At 40.0% G+C, this 24,653-nt stretch overlaps 2 protein-coding genes across 3 annotated transcripts in view; one reads left to right on the top strand and one right to left on the bottom strand.

Moving 5' to 3' along the window:
• The window catches only part of LOC121935751 (zinc finger and SCAN domain-containing protein 23-like), a 482,958-nt gene that overhangs the window by 74,558 nt on the left and 383,747 nt on the right, over positions 1 to 24,653 (bottom strand). The window lies entirely within an intron of this gene.
• LOC121935743 (deleted in malignant brain tumors 1 protein-like) overlaps positions 2,067 to 24,653 on the top strand; it is a 35,121-nt gene continuing 12,534 nt past the window's right edge. Inside the window, exons 1-4 of the mRNA XM_042477573.1 lie at positions 2,067 to 2,262; positions 16,331 to 16,678; positions 18,717 to 19,022; positions 20,677 to 20,991. Coding sequence (XP_042333507.1) covers positions 2,169 to 2,262; positions 16,331 to 16,678; positions 18,717 to 19,022; positions 20,677 to 20,991 — 1,063 coding nt within the window. The 5' untranslated portion in view covers positions 2,067 to 2,168. The remainder of the gene's footprint in view (positions 2,263 to 16,330; positions 16,679 to 18,716; positions 19,023 to 20,676; positions 20,992 to 24,653) is intronic.

Genomic DNA, 24,653 nt, shown 5'->3' with positions numbered 1-24,653 from the left:
AGCCAATATGGGAGTTGTAACCCCAAAAAATCATTTTTCCAAGCTTCACTGTTCCACAGTTATCTACCATGGGTTGTATTGAGACACAGTCATGCTTAGCATATTGAAAGTGATAGAACAAGTTAATTATTATTAATATAACTGTCATTATAAAAGTCCCATGTAGGAAATTCACACAAAAAAAATGAAGGTATGCTTTGTAGAACACAGCAAAATTTTTGACTGCATAGGTCACAAAAAACTATGGAAGGCTCTTAAAGACAAGGGAGTGCTAGTACATCCGATAGTCCTGATGAGATCTCTACTTAGGACAAGAGGCTACTGTTAGAACAGAATATAGAAAAACAGGATGGTTCCCAATTGGCAAAAGGATCAGGCAAGGCTGCATTCTATTACCCTATTTGTTGTATGCAGAAAATATCAAACAAAGAGCAGGTTTAGACTCAGAAGGAAGAGGAGTGAAGGCAGGAGGAATGAATATCAACAGTCTAAGATATGTAAATGACAACATATTACTAGCAGAAAACATCACAGACTTGGAAAAATGGAAAAAGGTCAAAGAAGAATGTGCAAAAGCAATCTTACTGCTGAACATAAAGAATACAACAATAATTACCACGGAGGATCTACATACTGTAAATTCAACCTAGACAATGAGGAAATTGAAATAGTTAAAGATTTCCCATACCTTGGATCGAACATTTGATCCGAAAACTAAGACTGGAAGGGCAACTATGAAACAACCAGAAAAGCTCCTAATGAGTAAAGATATACAACTAAAGCACTAAAGTTAGAATCACCCAAGCCATTGTGTTCCCCATCACCATGTATGAATGTGAGAGCTGGACAGTGAAGAAAGCAGATAAGAAGAAAATCAACTCATTTGAAATGTGGTGCTGGAGAAGGCTGCTGAGGATACTGTGGGCAAACAGTATACCATGGACAAACAAATGGGTCTTTGAACATGGATGGCCATCTGTTGGGAGGGCTTTGGTTGTGTTTTCTTGCAAGAGGTTGGACTGAATGGCCCTTGAGGTCTCTTCCAACTCTATGATTCTATGAACAGCTCAAGCCTGAACTCTCCCTGGAAGCCAAGATGATCAAATTGAGGCTGTCATACTTTGGCCACATCATGAGAAGGCAAGACTCATTAGAAAAGACAATAAAGCCAGGAAAGGTAGAGGGCAGAAGAAAGACAACACACAAGATGGATAGACTCAATTAGGGATGTCTGATTTTACAGGCCCTAAGTAGAACAATGGAGTACAGGGGGTCTTGTTTCATCCATAGAGTCACCATGGTTGACTCAAGGGGAGTTAACAACAATGATGGTTTTGGACTTTAGTAGTTATCATCCCTCTCCACTGGCTATGTGAGCTAGGACTGATGAGAAGTGCAGTCCAATAATAGCTGGAGGACCATGTATTCCTTATCTCTGGATTATCAGATTCCATCTAACCCAGTATTATCTACACAGATGGACAGGAGGTCTTCTGTGGAGCCTTTCCAATCCTTCCATCTCCAGGTGTATATCATCTGCTCTCTCATTGAGCTACAGCCTTAATATATGGTAACTCAAGCTGAATATTATTATACACGTGCCTCTTCTGTTCTCTGGTAAACTTTGAGACAGAGTCTGGGGGATTAATAAGGAGGAAGGTATGATGGTGGGATGCAAGTTTCCTTTGAAATTGCAGTCCCAAATGTGTATGCATGTTTCATTTGCTCAGGAGGCACAGGTACTCTTTACATGTGTTCTGAAACACACTTGTTATACCTTCCAATATTTCAGAGCTGATCCCCGAGACTGGCTAATTCTTGAGCTGAAACATAAGTTCCATAAAACCCCAACTGTATTTGAAAAATTCATGTGGGTTCCCCCTCAGGTCAGGATAAAAAGCTAGCCATTTGTAGGGAACTGAAAGTTGTTTCACAATATTACAAACATGGAAAGACAGCAGTGCTTGCAGATAGCCAAGTCAAGCTCGATGGGACTCCACCCTCTCATTTTCCACCAGCCCCTTCCCAGCATTTTGCTACCCAACCTTTGCCCATGGCAATGAACTATACACGTGTCCCATTAGGACAAGCTGCAGAGCAAGTCAGATACTGTGAGCACTCCACCTGAGCAAAGAATCTACTACCACCTAGCTAGGTACTGGGGACCAATGGCTTCTTTTGCTCTCTCCTTTGGATGGAAATGTCTAGGAAGGAGGCTCAGACAGATGATGGTGGTCCTTTTTCTCCTGGCCTGTCTTTGGGGTGAGTAATTTTTTTCTTTTCCCTTTTAAGCTGCAAGTTAGCAAATGTGAATCTGGTCCACCTGCAACTCTACCCCTGCTGTGGGATAGCAGTCAGTTCCTACATGGTTAGATTCTGCTTGCTTGGTTTTAAGAGTTCTTATTATATACCAAGTGTTGTAGAGGGTGGTTGAGGTCCATTCGTGTCCCAGCTATGACCTATTTCTGGTGGATTGTTTGGTTCCTGACAGTTGTTGCAATTCAGAGTTCTAGGCTATGTGGAATTTGATCTGACATAGCAAACCTCTGCTTAAATTCTTAAGCAACATTATTCATAAACAATAATGTTCATTATGTCTTCACTGTTAGGAGGGACTTACATTCCCTGGCTGTATTGAATATTGCTAGATTATGATGCATTGATGATCCATTAAGCATCTGAATTCTTCAATAAATTGAGCTCAGTTTGATCCACTATGCACTTTTTAACATTCCCTTTCACCAACCACAGCATTTGGTTGAACAAGATGACCCTCTCAGGCAGCAAGCAAGGTGTGGGATCAGTAGGAGCAGCATCTTACCTATTCCTCCTGGATGCCACAATTGTACCCCCCCCCCAGTCCAATACTATCTCATTGTCACTGTTGAAATAAGATTGAACTACCTGTCCTGCATGGTTTGGTAAATGGAATGGGAAGGAAGTGCCATAATGTTTTCCATAGATGGAATGGGAAGGGGCAACCAAAATGGTGAAATTCTCATCCAAATTAAGCCAAATGTCAACTTTCCACCCAACTGATTTTGCACAACAGCATTAAGTTGGAAACGTGAGGGTACTGGAGAATCAATGGTACCATCCAGCTTGGGCTGCTTGGAAAATTCACTTGTTTTGACCACAGTTCCCAGAATCCCCCAGCCAGCATGGCTACAGGGCATGCTGAAGGTTTCTGTGAGCTGTTTTCCAAAAATCTAAAAGTAGTACCAATTCTGGAATATTACACACTGGTGAAACTGCTGCTTATTAGCCACCAAACACTGCAGCCATTTTGTGGCTTGCTGATAGCACTGGGCACACTGAATATGTAACCAAAATGGTGTTTTAAAGGTTTAAGTCAGAAAGGAGAAATGGATGTGGTTGTATGTAAGTGGGGTAGAGTTGAACAGGCAGGCCTGTGCCAGATTTTGAGTGTGTGGGCCTGACAGGTTTCCTATTGTTTGTTAGCCTTGCCTCCTGCACAAAACTGGATGGTTATAGGGATGTTTTCATTTTCCATTTCATTTTCTTGTGTTTTCCCACATTTTTTTCTTACTTTATAAAATCCAGAAAGGAAAGAAAGTATCTTTTAAGTAGTAGCATTCAGAGCTCAGAAAGTTACATTTAAAAGCAATTAGTTCCTGTTCAATTTCCAATACCCAACAAGTAGTCTGTGAAGATCATTGTTCCAGTGTTTTTAAAAAGCAATGTCATGCTTCCCCATTTCTCAAAAGTAATGATGTTTCTTTTAGACATTTTTTAAAGTCATCTGAATGTGTCAAAGCAATGGTTTGTAGTGCAGGACACAAACTTATCCCATCCACTACAATGTCTGTTTTGATACCAGAGGCAAGAAAACTAAGATGCATCTACACTGCAGAAATAATGTAGTTTGATACCACTTTAAGTGCTGTATCTCCATCCTATGGAATCTTGGGACTGTATGACCCACCACTATTTAGTAATCCCATCCTTTATCACTTTAAAAGAAACAAGGGGTTTCCATGTGGTAGAATTAGCAAGGTTATTCTCCATTAAGTTACAGTCACAACTTTTGATTTCTTTCTGGAAAAAGGAAGGAATCAATTAAAAGTAAGCAGTTATTTATATCTTGCTACCTACACATTCTGGAAGTGTAAGGAGATGTCCACCTGGAAATTATCCAAAGAGTCTAGTAGTAGCACCTAAATGTTGCATCGACTGCCATTGAAAGTTGGGATTTAACTTTTTGGCCAAAGTAGGTCTTCTTCTATAAGAGCCCAGGCAAAAAATGAATGTGTCAGAATCCATTTTAGAAAGCAGAATGAACAATGTCTATAATGGCTCAGGATCCATATTAATTCACCAGGTGGTTCCCCTGGCCTAGATCATGTCACCAAGTGGCCAAAACAGCAGAATATGTTGGCAAGAAACATTATCTGTCCACTAGATCAAAAAGGAAAGCAAGACTGAAATTAAAGAGAAACATAGACTTTGATCATAGTCTGTAACCAAGCTGCCAAATCAGCAAAGGTACACACACAAAATATATTTGGGCCAAATTATACATTACATTACATGGCTTGTTCAGCCTCACACATTGTTGTTGTGTTCTTATAATATGTAAAAAGATGCCTTTGGGAGGGGCACCTAAACAGGGTGGGCATCATGGACGGTTGGTATTTCTGTAACCCTTTAATATTGTCGCATGGATATATATATATATATATATATATATATATATATGGACAAGTCTGTAATGTATGATAACTCTCTCTCACCCACACCATGGTCTGCAGTCTGGACTACTACCTCCTCCTTTTCTCAGCTATTGTATCCTAATAACAATAATAATACACAAACATTCAGGGCCAACTTGCACGCTAAACACAACATGGAGGTTGGGTTCTTAACAATGTTAACAAACAAATCTGACCAGATTGATCACAAAGTTTAGCTTTTCTACTCCAAACATGTCCCTCCAAAAGAATAAACAGAACCAAAGTACACCAGGACACCTTCGTGGTGGTATTAGAAGAATGGATTTTAGCAGCTGCACTTTTTCATGTTAGGTTTTTGAAAAACATACCCCTTCCAAAGTTTGTTCTTCTTTTCAGTTATTAAAGTATAAGGGCTCTGTATCTTTTTGCACATGGTAAATCCACAGTAGTCTTCCCCAATATGGTCTTCTCCAAATATTTTGGACTATATCTCCATTCTTTCCTTGACTTGTCCATGTTACTTTGGGGTGGGAGTCCTAGTCCAACATATCTAGCAGGCAGGAGGGAGGGAAGGATCCAACATTTGTATCTTCATTTTACACAACTTTACACTATGTCTTCAACTGATTTGTGCTAGCCTTCTTCCACTCTTGTCCAGGAACTTTACACTTTCTAGTTCTCTCTATCTTGTGCTATCTCCATCTCTACCTATTCCTTTCTTTTGCATTGACAGCCCCACCTCCTATCCCAAATCCATTTGTTCATCAGAATTATGTGAAAAAAGATAACACAGAAAGGTCTGCCTACAGAAGGGCATTTTTGTTGGCAGAAGGGGCTTGTGCCTATTCCTTAAACCCCTTATGTTGGAATGCATTAGAATCTGCTCACTAGCATACTCTGCAGCATATTTCAGGCTTGTGAGGACCTCTTTGGTTTTTACTGGAATTCTGAGATGGGGATGGAATTATCCTAATTCTGAGTAATATGGTGTTAATAGACAAAGCTCTGGCCCTGGGGTAGTTGTATCTATCAGTTTCAGTTTCTCCCACTATCATTAGTTTTCATAATAATAATAATAATAAGTTTTATTTCTATTTTCCCGCCTCTCCCGACGGATCGAAGTGGGATTACAACAGTATTTCGGATGATAAAATATCTAACAGGATTTTCTAAGAGAAATCCATTCCTGTTCATTCAAAGTTTTCTTTAGTCTTATTGGAACATGGGTGTTGCTCCTACTGTTAAGCAACTGGGAGTCAGGAAGATTTACCAGTCTCTTACAGATGTTTTACAAGTCTGTTAAGCTACCTTCCACCAACTGTTGCTACAGAGATAAGATATCCAAAGAATGAAGCCCACAAAAAGTGAAGCAGCAGTGAGATGGTTCTAAGCCAGGGGTGAGAATGATGAAGATCATGTAGATGTTGTTGGACTGCATATCCCAGTAGCCATGCTGGTAATGGCTGCTGAGCATTGTAGTCTAACAACATCTGAAGGGCCACATTGTCTTTAGCCCTCTTCTGAATGCCACAATGGATGTATACTCACTGTTAATAGAAGTTGCTTTTAAAAAGGGAGCCAGTGCTTCCATAGAGTAAGATATGTGTACAAGAGCATCCAGCATTGCTTGAGGTATGTGTGTGTCCATGCATATACATGCTCTCAGTTTTGTGTTGGGATTTTCTTGTAGTAGCTATCATTGTAGAGGGCTTTGGGATTAATGGCCTCAATCCAGTGACTAATCTCATCTAAAGAAGACCCGCTGGATACTGTAGGTAAGATCCATTGTTTCAATGGCTTTCTCTACCTGGGACTAAGAACTGGATTTAGGCCAGTGTCTTCCAGCAATCAATTAGTTTGTAACTTTTAGTTGCGGTATATTAACAATTTTCTAGTTTTTGTGATGCGATTGCCCAAGCAATTTTTTGTGTGCGTGTGTACATTTGCTAAGGTTATGAAATCTGTGGCTTGCTGAATCTTGCATTATGAGCAGAACAATGCTGAAAGGGCAAAATAAATCAAGTACGCAAAGAGAAGATGAAACTTTCCTTTATGAAAAGAGAACTAATTTTGAAGATTGTAATCTTAAAGCCCAACTAAAGAAGATTTGGGCATTTGGCCTCTGCAGCTGTGCTTTGTTGTTGTTAACTGCCCTTGAGTCGACCTCAACTCATGACAACTCTGTGGATGAGACATTTCCAGGACTCTCTGTCCTCCACTGCTCTGCTCAGGTCCTGTAAATTCAGGCCGTGATCATCTTGATTGAGTCTAGCCATCTAGAATGTGGCCTTAACAATAGCAATAGCATTTACATTTCTATACTGCTTCATAGTGAGCTCAGCACTCCCTAAGCAGTTTACAATCAGTAAGCCAATGGCCCCCAACAAGCTGGGTACTCATTTTTCTGACCTATGAAAGGATGGAAGGCTGAGTCAACCTTGGCACCCTGGGATCAAACTCACAAGGTTATGGTTGCAGTATTGGCATTTAACCATTGTACCACCAGGGATCCTTATCAGGCCTTCCTCTCTTTCCACTGCCTCCTACCACTCCTAGCATTATTGTCTTTCCAGTGATTCATGCCTTCTCATGATGTGGCCAAAGTACAACAGCCTCAATTTAACTATCTTGGCTTCCAGGGAGAGTTCAGGCTTGAGTGGTTCAAGGGCCCATGTGTTTGCCCTTTTTGCTGCCCACAGTATTCTCAGCACTGTTCTCCAGCACCACATTTCAAATGAATTTATCTTCTTTACATCCTCTTTTTTCACTGTCCAGTTCTCACATCTATACAAAGTAATGGGGAATGCAATGGCTTGGATGATTCTAACTTTAATGCTCAGTTGTATATCTTTAAGATCTTATCTATTTTTTTCCATCGCTGCCCTTCTCATGACTAGTCGTCTTCTTCCTTCTTAACTACAGTCTCCATTCTGATCAAGGTTTGATCCAAAGTACAGGCAATCTTTAACCATTTTGATTTCCTCATTGTCTAGGTTGAATTTATGTAGATCTTCCATGGTCATTATATTGGTTTTCTTTATCTTCATCAGCAATCCTGCCTTTGCACTGTCTTCCTTGACATCCCTTAGTAATTCCAAGTTTATGATGTTTTCCATTAGTAGTATGGTGTCATTCACATATCTTAAACTGTTGTCTTAATGTTATCTTAATGATGTGCCTTAGCCAGCATTAAGTGATGAGGGTTGTAAAATAGGTCAGGATTATGGAATGGGAGGGAGGCATTCATCCTTTGCCCCAACTGTAACCTCCATGGGAATGGTTTGTACCTGGGCTTACTATTCAGAAAGAGAGAAAGGTGCCTTCTGATGCCAAAGGAAGCTTCCCATTCATTGCAAAAAGCATGTATTGTGTGCCTGAACTGTGATGAAGGCAAAGGGTTAAAGACTCCATCCCTATATGCAATGGTCACCATCTGGTTCAAACCCTACTTTGTTTGTGTTTGTGTTTACAAATCCCAGAATCCCTCAGTCACTATGCCTTTCCAATTTCTGTGTGGCTCCTGCCCTTAGATTCATTAATTGCTACTACATTTCTGTTTAGAGTCTTTGGACTGCTTTATGTCTTTACTTAAAATTTTAAAACTGCCCTTCCATTCTTATAGAGTGCTATACATATAGAGTAAAACAATAAAAATTAAATTAATAAAAATCAAAGCAAACCATTTATACAAAGAAAGCTGCAAAAAAGATGATAATGATGATGATGATGATGATGAAATCAGAAAAGTAGAACACTTTGATGTTAGCTAAATATCAACACCAGTCACACCTTCAAGGCAAGAGTATTCCATAATTGGGGCACTACAAGCCTCCTGTAAATAAGGGGATGGTTTTGCAGGAGCTGCTGAGAAGACTATGTCTATGAGGAAGTTTTCTGAACCTCTGATCCTTGTGATCACAGGACCCTACTCCCCGCTGTTTTCCATACATGGGGAAATTAAGGTGGTTTTTGAGCTTTGTGGTGTCCATCAATCTGGATCTTTCTTAAAAAGTCCCTGGCCAGAGGGAACTGTCAGGACTCGTTAAAAATGGTTGTTCCATCAAAGAATAACTCCTTCATCATCAGAGGATTGCTGTGTCCATTTTTTGGCATTTGTCTCTTTTCAATATGTCTGCAGTGCAAATTTATGTCAGCATTTATTGATGATAATGCTTATTTGGATACATTTGCCAATATCTTAATGAGTACTTTTCAAAAATCTAGAAAATGTGTTCAGTCATATGCACATAGAGAGTTTGAAAGGGAAGAGTACAATATGGTTGGCCCTCCTTATCCATGGATTTTGCACCCACAGATTGTGCCATTCACAGCTTGAAATATAAAAATCCAAAACGGAAGCCTTGATTTTACCATTTTTTTTAAAAATAAGGGACACCATTTTACTATGCCATTGTTTATAATGAGGCTTGAACATCCATGGAGAAGGAGGAACTGAGTTATCAGGATTTTGGTCCAATGGCTGAGTTAATAAAATCATTTACTCAAGATAAGCCAACATTTGACTGTCTCTTTGCCCCAGTAGGCTTTGATGTTTTGTGTGTGCTCAAACAAGAAGATGCCAGTGATCAATATTTTGTGCACAGCCCAGGCAAGCACAAACGCTTGCAACTATTGGAAGTGCCCTCTCCCTGGCTGCTTTCATTGACTCCTCTCCCATCTCTTGTTTCCCACAGAGCTCCCAGAATCAAGTGGAAAAGAGAAAAAGTAGAGGCAATAAAAAAGAAGAGAGCCTCAGATCTTTGCCAAAGCATTATATTCTTGTAGAGGTTATAGAGATTAGGGTAGCTGATGAGATGTTAATAGTGTCAATTTCTTTTAAGCACAACTCTCTCCTTCCCCAAATGTGTCAGAATATCCCAGCTTCTTTTTGCTCCAGTTTTTTGACCCAGAGTGCAGATTCGTATTGCTTTCTACCTGATTTTGCCTCCTGCGTCATCTAAATACCCCACCTTCAAAGCAGTTAGAACCTGTTTTAATTCACCAGTGCAGACTGCCCCAGTATCTTATCTGAAGCTAAGCTGCGATAACTATGGCTACATCCACACTGCAGAAATAATGCAATTTGACATGACTTTAATTACCATGGCTCAACGGTATGGAATTCTGGGGATCGTAGTTTGTTGTGGCATGAGAGCTCTCTGATAGAGAAGTCTAAATATCTCACAAAACTACAAATCCCAGAGTTCCATAGCATGCAGTTAAAGTGATGTCAAACTGCAATATTTCTGCAATGCAGACACTGTATGGGTGCATGTACACTGCAGAAATAATGCAGTTTGACACCACTTTAACTGCCAAGGCCTTATCCTACAAAATCCTGGGATTTGTAGTTTTGTGAGCAGGAACACTCTTTGGCAGAGAAGATTAAAGGCCATGTAAAACTATAAATCCTAGAATGCCATAGGGCAGCACTACAGCACTTGAAGTGGCATCAGATGGCATTATTTCTACAGTGTAGATGCAGCCATTATTTTTGGTAGATTACACAAATAAGAATTAACTATTTAAATGAAAGAAATTAATTTGTTAAGATAGCCATTTGTAACAGAAAAGGATAATAACTTAATTAAATTTAGGTCTAAATTAAAGTGATTGACTTGAGTTAAAAATTTAGCATTACATTTATTCAGGGTTTTTTATTTTATTTAATGAGAGGCAGTGCAAAAAATGAACAAATTTTAGATTTTCCAATTTGTTCTTTATCCAAAACCCTGTTCTTCCAAATTTTAGCAAAGTTATTTCTTGTTTTGTGTTAGTTCTTCAAGGATGGATAATTACAGTGTTTAGTTCATAAGATCCAAATAATTTATTCTAGTTCATGATTAGAGCATGACACATTAGTTAATTCCAAATGTTAATGTTTCTGAATTTACAAATTGTAAGTGCAACTAGGAAAGCGATTGCCTTCTTTGCACTGAGATGTGTCCTCTTGTGTTTTACACCAGACACAATGCACAGAGGCTCTTGATCTGTCCAAGGAAATTGAGTTTTGAAGTTCTTTAACCATGGCAGTTTAGCTTGATTCCATGTGGGAAACATTTAAAGAGAGAAGAGGGAGTTGTAAGGAGAAGCTCAGAACAGGGACTGTCTAAAGGGGTGGAGTGAAAGTAATCATGCATGGTATATTTCATCTTTACTCTGGAAAGACATTTAGTTCAGGCATTTAACCAGTTTATATGGGAGTCTAATATAAATTCAATAGCTACATCCCCCCTTTTATATAAATCGAATTAGTTAATTTTTTTTAAAAAAATCTTATTAATGATAAACTAAATACCTTTATCCTTTACTACTAACTCTGTTTTTTTCTGGTAAGTTCAAAGAAGACTCACCTTTTAAAATCATACCCTCCTGCTGTCTCAATCTTTTTTCTTGTTTTCTTTTTACTCTTTATTAATTTCAATCAGAAAATACAATTATACAGTTCAACAGATAAGAAAAAGAAAGCCAAGCTTTTTCATAACTAAAATTTAGAAATATCCAATAATACAAAAAAGAGAAAATACAGAGGAAAATAGAAAAAAGAAAAGAAGGGCCTCCAATCTGCATATTCATGGTCATATGCAGCTATCTTATATCAGCTTTTCTAATTCATCTAATACACCCTTCTTTCTATTATCAAAAACATTCTAACCTATTTTAATCAAATCCTACAACCATTAAATCATCTTTATCTTTATTCAAAAACTCTATGAGGGATTTCCACTATTCAAGAAATCCATCTTGAATTAAATTTTCCCATATGAATGGAAATCCTTTTTTAAAAAAGCTTCTCAGTTGAAATACATCCATTTTAATGCAATATATGTAATGGAATTTCCTTAAGCACATTTCCCCTCAATGTCTAAGCTATTTTCATAATGCTCTTGCAGAATCTGATCTCTTGCTGACTTCTTAGCAAAATGAACTATACTATCCCTTGGCACTTTTCTCAATTGTGCAAAATAAGAATTTATTCTGTAAACACAGTCCATTTCCATTGCCACATCTAGCACTTTGTGCGCCAAAAAACTGCCAAAACTGTAATAATCTTTTCTTTAACATCTTGAGACATATTTTCTCCCATGCCTTTCTAAATCTTAAACAGAATACTCTTCCTACTAATTCCATCAGAGCAAACTTATCCACATCTTTCTGCATTGTAAACCTCTCTAAAATCTGGTTTTGTTTCCAAAATTTGAACTTTCTCATTCATTTGTTTCATCTCAGCAGAAATGTGACAAAGAACCTTTTAAATACTTAATTTCAGTTTCAAAATCTCTTGTCAAATCATTTCTCATTTAGGCCATTTCTTTTATTAATTTTCCATTCTTTGAACAACGTCAGGGAACCCAGACTGTCCCTGACAGATCACTTGATCCTCTCCTTTCTGAAGCTTTGTTGTCATTGTTAATTAAAACACCTTTCTGCTTAGAAAAAAAGAGGGAGGAAACCCACAGCAACACAGTAGCACACAATTCTTATCTGATTTCCCTCTTTTCTCAGCAATAGCAATAGCTTAATGTCAGCAGTAGCAGTGTCCCTTTTGCAAAGCAGCCTCCTTACTTGTTACAGTGTAGCCTGTCTCAAGCTTATCTATTTTGTTCATAACATCCAATAATTTCCACATTCCAAGAATTGCTTACGTTCATTCATAAACAGTCTTACGTAAACCCAAATTTCTAATGACTTAGACATTCAAATCCAATATTTACTTATGATCCCCTCTTTCATTTTAAACGGTTTCTTAAGCCACACTCTTGTTGTGCTTTTTGGTTTAAAGACACAGTATTCTCATCCAGTTTTACAGCCTCTTAAATTCAATTCACAAAAAGAAGGCACTCACTGCACTATATTCCAGCCATTAATCATGCAGATCTCTCAATCCATAGTGAAATTTTCTTAATCCAAATTTACTTCTTGTTATTAAGAAATGAAGATATGTGGAGTTAGTGTCCTTTAAAAAAATGAAAGCCCTTTTAAAATGTGCTGTCTAGCCTGATGATTCTTCTGATGTCTCTTCGCTCCTCCCACACTTAATCATCTCCGTCCTGATCATCCTCATGCAGGATGTGTTGTGGTTCAGACACTGTATGGGTGATCTTGACACCCCTCAAGTTCTGAGAGGGTTTGCACTGTCTCTTTTCCCTCTCCATGAATTAAAAACAGCACAACCATCTGCCTATGGCGGATTAAAAAAGTACGTGCTCGGCGCATACTAGGGTTAGGAAGGGGCGTCCTTTCCTAACGCCCCTAACCCTAGTACATGCCGAACACGTACAAAATGGCAGTGCCCATTCTACATGGGCGCCGCCATTTTGACGTAGCGGACACTTAGCGTCTGCACGTCTCGGCACCATTATAACGCTGCAAGTGCACCAATGGCACTTTGTGGCATCATAATGGCGCCGCAAAAAGAAGCTGCATGCCGTGCGGTTTGGCCACTGCGGCTCCCTCACGCAACAAATTAGGGCGGCGGGAGGCCGCCCTTTTCAGGCGGTCTGTAAAGCGCCATAGTTTCCTGGCTGGAAGTCTCTGGCAACAGCAGTCTATATTAATCTTCTGTCACCTCACTTTTTCCAGCTGCTTTTCAAATGTCAGTTTCTCTCTCTTCCTTCCACAATCCCCCCTTTTCCATCAGTTTACTTCACTTGGTGCAAACTGAGTTCAAAGTGCAAATGTAGTTTTCACTTTATTAACTCAGAAGGGGGGAGAGGAGAAAAGGGGCAGAATTCTGCTCCTCCCAGTTAGCTCAGGCAAAAGCAGACTACTGCAGCCTCTTCTAGCTAGCGTGTCCTTCTTCATCAATAAATTTTGCCATCATGACCACACTCTGACATTGACTGGCCACATGTGTCCTGGTTTTCATCTGTTAAATGTGAGAGGGCATGTAATATAATCATAATACATACTGTATATACTCATGCGTACATCTAGTAATTTTAGTCAGAAAATTGACCCAAAAAACCTGGGTTGACTTATCCATAGGTCAATAGGTCGACTTATACATGAGGTTGATTATAGTTGGGTATATATGGTATCTTCAATAACGGTTTAAAAATCTATTGGGATGAGTTGTTGAGATTGCAAAAGGGTTATTGTTACTTGGCAGTTGTGTTCATTTTTACAAACATTTCAAGGAGAGAAAAAAGGATGAATCATAGAATCATAGGATCATTGAGTTGGAAGAGACCACAAGGGCCATCCAACGAGTAACTTCTTAGAATATCCACATTTCCCAAGAACAGCATTGTGAAAGATATATTTGCACAACAAAGACTCTGTGTACGTGATTTGTCAGCATGCCCCCAATGGCAACCCAGGCATTCAAGCTGATTGAAAGATGCTGCTTGGAGACCAGGAGAACCGTTATTGAGCACATCTGAAAGCATCCAACTGGTGAAGACTGTCTTATGATTGTTTTTTTAAGGACTAAAAAAAGTCTTTTCCAACATAAGGCATATTTCTGAATAGACATGCAGAAAATAGGCATTTTATAGACTAATAATAGTTAAAAAAACCACATAATATTCTACTACTAGGGAATTTCTCCAAGCTTTTGTCATAAATCTGGCAGTTTGAACTGTGCACTGGAATATACATGCTAAAGGCACATGTTGGCTAAAGCCCACAACATCACTGTTGTAACAAATTTTACACACTCCCAAATATGTGCCAATTTGCATCCTCTTAAATTTTGTATTTATTTACATAAAATGGTTATCACCCCCTCCTCTCATCATACCTAACTGTCTACTAACATATATTAAAACTAGCAGTGTGAAAGGTCTCATGCTTTGGTGATTTTGACTGGGGCCCAATTCATTTGAGTCAATTGAGACTCAATCCAGCCCATTTTGGACCTCAAATCTGATGGGAAATACAGAAATCCAAATCTTTAGGTTTCCCATTGACCTGTACTGGGAAACTAAAACAGCTATAACTTGTCAAAGGTTTTTTTTTTTTAAATATTTTCAAAAGTGCATGAAATCTGACAGCCAGCATGATGTATTGGTTTTTAGCATTGGAACAGGATCCAAATCCCTGTCTGACCCTGGAAACCCACTGGGTGATCTTGGGCAAGTTACACTCTTTCAGCTTTAGAGGAAGCCAAGCCAAATCCTCTTTGAACAAATCTTGCTAAAGAAAACTCCATGATGCATCTGAGGAAGTAGATGAAGGCCCAGAACACACGGGCCAAATAAGGAGGCTCTCGGCTGCTTTGGAGTGTGGTATTCAAACAATGCATGCCCCCAAAGCAGATGAAAGCTGCTCCTGTGCCACCAGGAAGAGTCTGTCACTGCCGCAAAAAGGAGCAGAAATAATCTGGCTCCTGCCAGTGACAAATTGGGACCTTGACGGTGTCCCCCTTTGGAGGTGGGCTGTGCAGTCACTGTGGTTCCAGTGAGATTGTGGTTGGAACAGCTGGAGGCCACTCCTCTGGGGCCATCTGCTTTACCCTGACATCTACAAAAGCTTATGCTACAACTTCTTTTGCACAGTTAGTTTCAAGGGTGCTACTAATCCCTTTCCATGCATCTGAAGAAGTACTTATGCTACATATTCTTTTACACAGTTAGTCTCAAAGGTACTACAAGATCCCTTAGCATACTGATATTCCAGACTAACATGGCTATAACATCCAAAATCCACAGAATAGTGATATAATTATCATTAACCCGTCCGAAACATGAACTGCAGGAGGCACAAGGATCAAAGCCAGGAAGTGTCAGGCATCAAAATGACCTCAATTTCTTGAATTTGTGCATTTTTTTTACTGCTCAAATTACTTGGACAGTGTATTTTAGTTTATCTAAAGCTGGGGTGATTCTGCTTTTACTGTCATGGCTCAATGCTAGGGAATTCTGGGATTTGTAGTTTTGTGAGCTATTTAGCCTTTCCTGTCAGAGAGCTCTGGTGCCAAAACAAACTGCAAATCCTAGGATTCCATATGATGGAACCATGACTGTTAAAATGGTGTCAAACTGCATTAATTCTGCAGCATAGGTACAACCCCTGATGGATTGCACAATTCGTAGTTTTGGATAGGGGATGAAACTGTTAGGGTGGGGGGGAAATAAAGTGAAAATATAAAGAGGGTAAGAAGTTATAAACAAAGTAAAGATGAGAGAAAAATACAGAATCCATAAAGCTAAAAAATGGAAATAGATTAACACAGGCTGTTTAGATGTGAATGTGCTTGCATGTCTGTAATGTGTGGAAATGGGCTGGTGGAGAAGAAACCTGAAGAGAAACCCAAGACGTTAGTGTCCAAACAGATATGATGTAAAGAGATGGTAGAACTAAGAAGATAGCAGCCTTCTCAAATGTGGTGCTCTCTAGGTATGCTGGGCTATGATTTCCATGATGGTCATTCGCTGGGAATGATGGGAATAGCAGTCTATCACATCTTTATGGTATAAAGTTGGGGAATGTTGGAATATGGATGGCCTCCTCCTTCATGACATGTTTGTGAGCATCTGGGGACATCTAGGGCACAATGAATGTTGGACTATATGGGGCTGGTTCCAGTCCAGCAGTGCAGTTTTTACTCTCTGTCCAGTTGCTATTTTAAACATCGGAGAGTTTCTCCCCCTCCTGCCAGCTGACACTCTCTCTGCAATTTATTTATCTAGGCATAGTTTGGAGCACGGCAACTCCAGAGGCAGACCAACCCGAGATCCGGCTCATTAATGGTTCAAGTCGCTGTAGTGGGAGAGTTGAGGTGGTGCATAATGGAGTGTGGGGTACAGTCTGTGATGACAGCTGGGGCATTGAGGAAGCCCGGGTAGTCTGCCGGCAACTTGGCTGTGCAGCTGCAATAAGTGCAACACGGAACGCACATTTTGGAAGAGGAGAAGGTCGCATCTGGCTGGATGAAGTCCGGTGCACAGGGACTGAATCAGCCCTCAGTCAATGTCCAGCAAGGCCTTGGGGAGAAAATGACTGCCACCATGGAGAAGATGCTGGTGTTGTCTGCTCAGGTAAGTTGACTGCAGTGAGAGTTAACAGTATGATAAGTTAAATATCTTTAATGGGGTCCATTTGTTGCATTTGTGTTTTGTTCTTGTGAAGATATTAAACGCTTTTATATGGATGCTTTAATGTGGTGGCTTATTTAATTATTTTTTAAAAAAATATTATTAATAATTTTCAGTTCATGTACTTATGTCTCATTTGGGAGAAAGGTAAGATATAAATTAAATATAAATAAATAAATACACTAAACAGTAATAGTTAACAGTGCATTGATTACAGTTAATATTCAGTAACTGCTGTTGCTACACTTCTCAGAGGAAGTTTTTTAAAAAAGACCCTCTTAGAACACATCAACACAAATCTAAGCAACCCAAAAGATATACCTACTATAAAGAAGCAAACACCAGTTCACAAACTGGTCAACTCCACCATTTGTTATAACACGTAAAAAATTATTTCACTCAAGAGTCATATAGACACATATAAGTAAAAGATGCAACTCATAAATCTCAGCAGTAATGGAAGAAAGATAGCAAATGCTACAGGATTATGTTGGGGAGTTCCATCTTTTAAGTGAACTTTCTAAGTGAACTTACATCTGTGGAAATTAGAACTGGATAGTTCTGTAATGTCTGTATCCAGTAGAGGGCTGCTGTTATTTTACTACATACTAGAGCCAACACAATGGGACTGACACACAATGAGACTGACGCACAACAAGATATGCATTGCATTGGTCCCAGTGTGCAGTGCATGACATGAGTTACAATGTTCATTGAGCACCAATGTGCTTCCGGCACTCTTGCTGGTGGGCTGTTTTGCCTCTTGATGATTCACAAACAGGCTTCTTAGCATCTCTGCTAAGTATATGTAAAGTTATGTAACACAGATGGTGATACAGGATTCCTGTATATAAACAAGACATATTTTGATGTGTGCTGTCTTCTTCAGTGGCCAATAAAAAAGTGCCTTGCTACATAAAGCCTTCCCATTTTTGACTTGAACAAAGTTAAACATATGCTTTAGGTATTCTCATAAAAGGAAATTTCCCTCTTTTTAAGAAATGGCAAAAACCTCTTGCTCTTACTAGTCTCAGCCCCTTGATTACTGTTGATTTCTTATATGAGGCATTATACGAGACATTATATTATATACAAGTGAGCCAGTGCGGCACAGTGGTTTGAATGTTGGACTGTGCCTGTGGAGAACAGGGTTCAATTCCCCATTTGGCCATGAAACCCACTGGGTGACTTTGGGCAAGTCACATGCTCTCAGCCTCAGGAGAAGGCAATGGCAAACCTCCTCTGAACAAATCTTGCCAAGAAAACCCAACAATAGGTTTGCCTTAGGTCTAAGAATCCAAGTGGATTACAACAATAAAACAAGATACAGTTAAAATTCTAAAAAAACACTATCCCGCCTTCCCCCAGTATAAAAACATAGTAATACTCAAAGGAGATTAAACCAGGAGGACATTAAAACAATAGTATAAAATAACAGTTAAAATAAGTAGGAGATTTGTAGGCTGTATATTATAGCGGGGTCCAGATAGGATGGAAATGAGGATGGAGAAAAGAGGAGAAAAAGTGGGGGGGGGAGGCAGGTAAATGGAGGTGGTCTAGTCTGGAAAGGCCTGCCGGAAAAGATCCATTTTAATAGCCTTCTTAATGGTTTCCAAGGTGGTAATCTGACTGATCTTGGCCGGCAGGTCATTCCAGAGTCTCAGAGCAGAGTCTAGTCACACAACAACAGATATTATATACAGGGCATAATACTTCTGCCAAGAGCAGAGTTGCCAGTTGGCATGTCCACTACTGTGCCTTCATAACAGTTTGATACACAGGTCTCAATCCACACAACTCTTCATGGCAGAGAAAGAAACCCCACTTTTCACTTTTCATTAAAGTCATCATGGCAAGTGCTGATAAAAGGCCCATACATAATTAAGTCATTACAACAGTAGTATACTGGGTACCTTTAAGGCCTTCTGCTTTAGCATTAACTGCATTGGGCATGTCCTTTGTTTCTTTTTTCCTCTGACAGAGGTGAGGCTGATGGGTGGTTCAACTCCCTGTACTGGCAGAGTCGAGATACTCCACAACCAAAGATGGGGAACAGTGTGCAACAACGGCTGGGATGTAAATGATGCACGTGTTGTGTGCCGGGAAGTAGGCTGTGGAGAAGCTTTGGCAGCAGATAGTGCAGCTAAATTTGGACAAGGATCTGGTCCTGTCTGGATGGATCAAGTGAACTGCACTGGGGAAGAAGGCAGCTTAAGGGAATGCCCACCAAAAACCTTGGTGGAACACAGATGTGACCACAGCAAGGATGCGGGTGTGGAATGTTCAGGTAATCATCACAGAACTATGAAAACAGAAAATATTGCTGAGATTATAAACCTCAAAGGGCATTCTGCATCACTGCTTACTTTATCATGAGGCAATAGCACCCAGCTAGGAAATTGCAATCAGGAACTGGCAAAACCCGGGCCAAGTATGCTTGGCCTATTATTACTGTACAGAGGCCTGATGGAGCATCAAGTGGAGGAATGGGAAAGCTGAAAAAGAGGAAAGTTTTGTTTTTTAAAAGAAAGAAAGAAGTATATTTTGAAAAGAAATATGAAGCTGAAACTGGGTGGCAGCTGAGTGGAATGGGGAGTTTTCCAAAGACCCTTGGAAGAGGGACATGAAATAATTTCTGCTCACTTCTTTAAAATGTCTCCTAACCCAGGAATTCTGTCCTACTGGCAGAACTCCTCCACAGATAGTTGCTCTTCTCTTCCAGTAGAAAATAGAATCAAGATTCTACTTAGTTACTCCCATTTTTATTAAATTTCATGTATTGACAAAGCAGCTTCCTGATCTTTATTGCATTTTTAATTCCCTCCAGAAGATTTTTGTTCCCCCTCCTGACTGGTTGAAAAAAAACACCCAACAAGTTCAGAGGTAGGGATGCGAATATCTGATTCATAGGAATTGGAAAAGTTCATTAAAGGTGAAGCCTTTCTAGAAGAGTCCTCAGAAAGCAACTCCCTGCCATTTGGAAGGAAGAGGTGGTCCTCCAGAAATTGATCTCAAATGACAAGCAGATCAGCCTTACTCTGTGAATGCGCATGCAAGGAGACAACTAGGGCATTTATTCTTCTTGCTCAGGAACTGCACATGACTGTCCCTTGCAAGTTACTGGGACTGGATACACCACTTTTATTTTATTTTTTAAAAAGTCTGAAGAATCACTAAAAATCAGCTGAGAAATACCCAGACTACTAAAACAATATGGCAGTTCAATATGAAGAAGGTTTGCCCCCTCTTCACAACTTCAAACATCTCCCAAAACAGCCAATGTTGGGCCAAAGCCAAAATCAGGAGTGAAGTTGTGTTACTTCCATAATGTATGGACTTTAATAGAGTAAATAAATGGACTGAAATTAAATGATGATGATGATGATGATGATGACAATGACAATTTTAGACACAATAAAGACTAGCTTAACCTCTTTGGCCCTAGTTTTGTGATTGGCTTTCAGTATTTTTGAGGTGGGCTCTGGGGTTTAGCCCTATTTTATAACTTCAAAAACATTTCCATGTGGCATACCAGGAGTCAGGGGGACAAAAATTACCTCTTGCTCCTGTTGCAGGTGTCCATACATGAATTAAATATACTGAACATTTATTCTCTTCTTTTTCCTTTAAAATATGAGTCATAAACCATAAAATAATTTCAGTACTACTCCAAAATGGTTAAGAAGGGGTGCATCACAATACAGGTTTGGGCCAGTTTGCTTCTCCTATAATTGATCCCAAGAGATTTCATTTTTGAACAAAAGATTGTGATTATGCTTCCAAAGCAGTCACACCACACCAGTGACACATTCGAAGGCACACCAAATAGTTCGAATTACAGTGTAATGGTAGGAAAGGGCAGGTACACTGTGAGAAAGCAGTGGTGAAGTAAAATGGCACCAGAAATGTTTGTGTTTTACCAATATTTTCATTCTTCTTAGAACCACCTGAGATCAGATTAGCAAATGGCCCCAGCAAATGTTCTGGAAGAGTGGAGATACTTCATGAGAAACTCTGGGGTACTGTTTGCGATGATGACTGGGACCTTGATGACGCCAAGGTTGTTTGTCAGTATTTGGGCTGCGGAACTGCTATCTCAGCCCCACGGGGGTCTCGTTTTGGGCAAGGAGTAGGTCCAATATGGCTGGAAGGTATTAACTGCACAGGAAGTGAGACTGCAATCAGCAAGTGCCTAGCAAAACCATGGGGAGAACATGACTGCACCCACACAGAAGATGCAGGCGTTGTGTGTGCAGGTAAGTAAGAAGGACATGTGCAAATTCGACCCTGAAGTAAAGGATAGAAGAGGGCTTTTTGTTTGTTCAAATATTTAGAATTACCTTAAATGTTAGAACTGCAGAATGCCATAAATTTATAAGGATCCCAAAGATAATCAATTCCTACCATTTTCTGTGAAGCTGGATCATTTCTTTCAATCTGTCATTCATTCATTGTATTTATGACTTGGTTTTCTCCCAAATGGGATCATCCCTACTCTAAATCCATCTCTTCACATACACATACACCGTTCAATCCAGATTATAGTGTGTCATACGTAGTGTTTAGAAATAATCCACAAGAAACTAGTTACTTGTAATTAGGTCCTTTTCAAAGAGCTAATATACCACTTTCTGGGTGCTATGGGGGTCAACTATAATTGAATTTCTTTGCAAACACAACCACAATTTAAGTCCCAATATATTTTTAGCAGCAATACAATGAATTATATATTAAAACTGACACATATGCACTGTCCTAAAAGTTCATTGGATCTAGTGAGGTGCCAGTACCAGACTCTTCTGCCTGTATTGGTCAGTAATGTTGCAATCTTAAAGTTCTAAGTAATAAATACAAAATAGCAGCAAATGCAATATAAATTCCACTAGAAAGGATTTCCCCTTTTGTTTCCTCCTGCATACATAACTGAAAATAACATGGCCTTGTTCAAAGTAAAAAGGGCCTACTCCTTAGCCCTGGCTACTGCAAGTCCTTTCCAGAGGACTTATCAGATTACAAAACAACAGTGAGGGGCAGTGAGCTAGAAGCAGTGTTATGCTTACCTTTCTGCATGCCCACAAAACACTTCTGCTCTACTGCCAAGTGAAACAGTCCTAAATGCGTGCCTTTTATCCTGCTGGAAAAATCCATTTGGCAAAAGCTAGACATTTACAACCAGTTCCCTCTGGAGGGAGGAACAGAAGTGTTGCAACGTCATGTGGGAAGGTAAGTATAAAGCCACTTCTTTCTCACTCCCTCTCATTTTTCTTTTGTAATGTGATAAGGCCGTCATTCTCCTTCTCTTCCTGAATTCGGCTGGTAAGTACAACCTTTCTTTAGGGTTTCCCTACCCATTGAGCCAAACCAATAATTTATAGGGTTTACACTAACACATAACCACATTACATTATGCCCACAACTAACAAGGGGCAGTATCATTTCTTCTCTTAACAAGGATTTTGCCAAAAGAAGAGAAAAGAGTGTGATTACACAGCCATCATTTATTTTCTCTGCAGAAATACTTACATTTTCAGGAAGAAAAAGATGGCATGTCCTCCAAAACTTCACCCTTTTCTATTAATGTGCTATTTAGCCCTGGTGGCTCAGTAGTTATATGCCAGTACTGCAACCAAAACGTTGTGAGTTCGATCCTGCAGGGCTCCAGGTTGACTCAGCCTTCCATCCTTTTGTAGGTTGGTAAAATGGGTACCCAGCTTGTTGGGGGGCAATTGGCTAATGCATTGTAAAATGTTTAGAGCGCTTAGTGGTATAGAAATGTAAGTGCTATTGCTATGGCTATCTTTCCTGTTATTTAAAGCATGCTTCTTTCAGAGTACAGACCTTCTAAAGCAGTTTGCAAAGAACACCAATAACAATAACATCATTAATAAACTTATAAAAAGGATCAGGATCTTTCCTACAGGAAGTATGGTAACAGAAATCCCTATCAGGAGGCTTTCAGGTAGTATTTATTTGATTGCATGCTGTCTTTCAGGATCCTTCCTACATTTTTTAAAATGTAGCTGTGGAAATTCAACACAGCTCTAGTTTTCAAAACAAAGTGAAAAATTTGCAGCACAGACATTTATTTGTAGTTCTCTTGAACTGGTATAAGTGCAATATCTCTCCTATATGTGAGATAAGACAGACACATGGGTTCACCCATGTGTGTGTTCACATGTGCCAACGCAAAGTAACTCTGTTCCAAAGCCACTCAACCAATGTATTGTTGTTGTTGTTGTGTTGAAAATGGCTAACAAAGCAATTAAATAAAACAAGTAAATTTAATAACATGAAATGGATTGATTAAATGTAAGTCAAAAAGCAATCAAGACACAATCAAAGCAACTCAATGGCCTGCTTGGAAAAAATGGGAGGCCCTTGCCTGCCCAGCAGAAGAGTGACAAGGAGCGGGGCCAGCTTAGCCTTGCTCAGTAGGGAGTTTACAGCACCCCCCAAAAAACTATTCTTATGTCTCCACGAAACATGTTTCTGACACAGAGTCCCATAATGTTTAAAGGATCTTTTTTCATCACTTTATCAAACGGGGAAAAATTGGAAGGTTAAAGTGGGGGCAATGCAGGGTCATCCAGGGTACAAGGGCAAATACGCAGCTGTTTCCCACACAATGCAGCAGCCAGTGCACAGGGAATCTGGGGTGAATGGGAAGTCAATGAGGAGGAAGTAAGTTCGCAAAACTACCAGCGTGAGGAGTCCCTTTTGCTTGTGAACTGACTCCTTTCATGTAATGCCAGCCACCTGGAGAGCAAGCTCCCCAAGACTTTGCTTCCTGGGGTGCCTTTTCTTGCCAAAGAGAGAGAATTTAAAGGGACACACACACTTCCCTGGCTTTCCTCCTCTTTGCTGCTTTCTCCTGGGAGAAGGCAGAGAGAAAGCCTTTGGAAATAATGGAGGACATGCCCTGGAAAAGGGGGACATGGAATTAGGCAGACTTCTGGCCCCAGCCTCCTCCTTTCTCTCTCTTGTGTGTCTGTGAAGATTATCGCACCAGGGTTAAAACATTCCCCGGTGCGTTCTAATGTGCATGCACGGGGGCACGCATGGAGCGTGATGGGAACCCGATTGGGCCCAGAACGCTAGTTTACTGCACACAGGAACACCACCGCCACTGCCAAGCATTCCCATCACGTTTCCATCGAGTTCCAGGGGATGCCATTTCTGGGAACTGTTTCAAAGCGTCCCCAGAAATGGCGTCCCCTGGAACTCAATGGGAACATGATGGGAACGCTCGGCGGTGGCGTTCTTGTGTGCAGTAAACTAGCATTCTGGGCCCCATCGGGTTCCCATCACGCTTCGTGTGTGCCCCTGCGCGTGCACATTAGATCGCACTGGGGAACGTTATAACCCCGGTCCGATAATCTTCTGTGTCTGGTTTTGGAGCTTGCAAAGGAAGAGAGAGAACATTTTGGAAGTCCTCCTGGACAGGAGGGAGAAATGGAGGACATGTCCTGGAAAAGGAGGGAATCTGGGAGGCTCACCCTCGCTGGAACCAAGAAAGTTTATGAACCCTCTCTCTCTGACAGAGAGAGTGAGAGAGAGAGTGAGAGAGAGAGAGGTAAGTGCATAGATAGATAGATAGATGGCAGAGAGAGAGAGGTAAGTGGATAGATAGATAGATAGATGGCAGAGAGAGAGAGGTAAATGGATAGATAGATAGATAGATAGATAGATAGATAGATAGATAGATAGATGGCAGAGAGAGAGAGAGAGAGAGGTAAGTGGATAGATAGATAGATAGATAGATAGATAGATAGATAGATAGATAGATAGATAGATAGAAGAGAGAGAGATAAGTGGATGGATAGATAGATAGATAGATAGATAGATAGATAGATAGATAGATGATAGACGGTAGAGAGAGAGGTAAATGGATAGATAGATGGCAGAGAGAGAGAGGTAA

Source organism: Sceloporus undulatus, chromosome 6, assembly GCF_019175285.1.
Source record: "Sceloporus undulatus isolate JIND9_A2432 ecotype Alabama chromosome 6, SceUnd_v1.1, whole genome shotgun sequence".
In the NCBI taxonomy this organism is placed as follows: domain Eukaryota; kingdom Metazoa; phylum Chordata; class Lepidosauria; order Squamata; family Phrynosomatidae; genus Sceloporus; species Sceloporus undulatus.
Note: the sequence above shows the minus strand (reverse complement) of the source record. Positions and strands in the feature narration are given on the sequence as shown.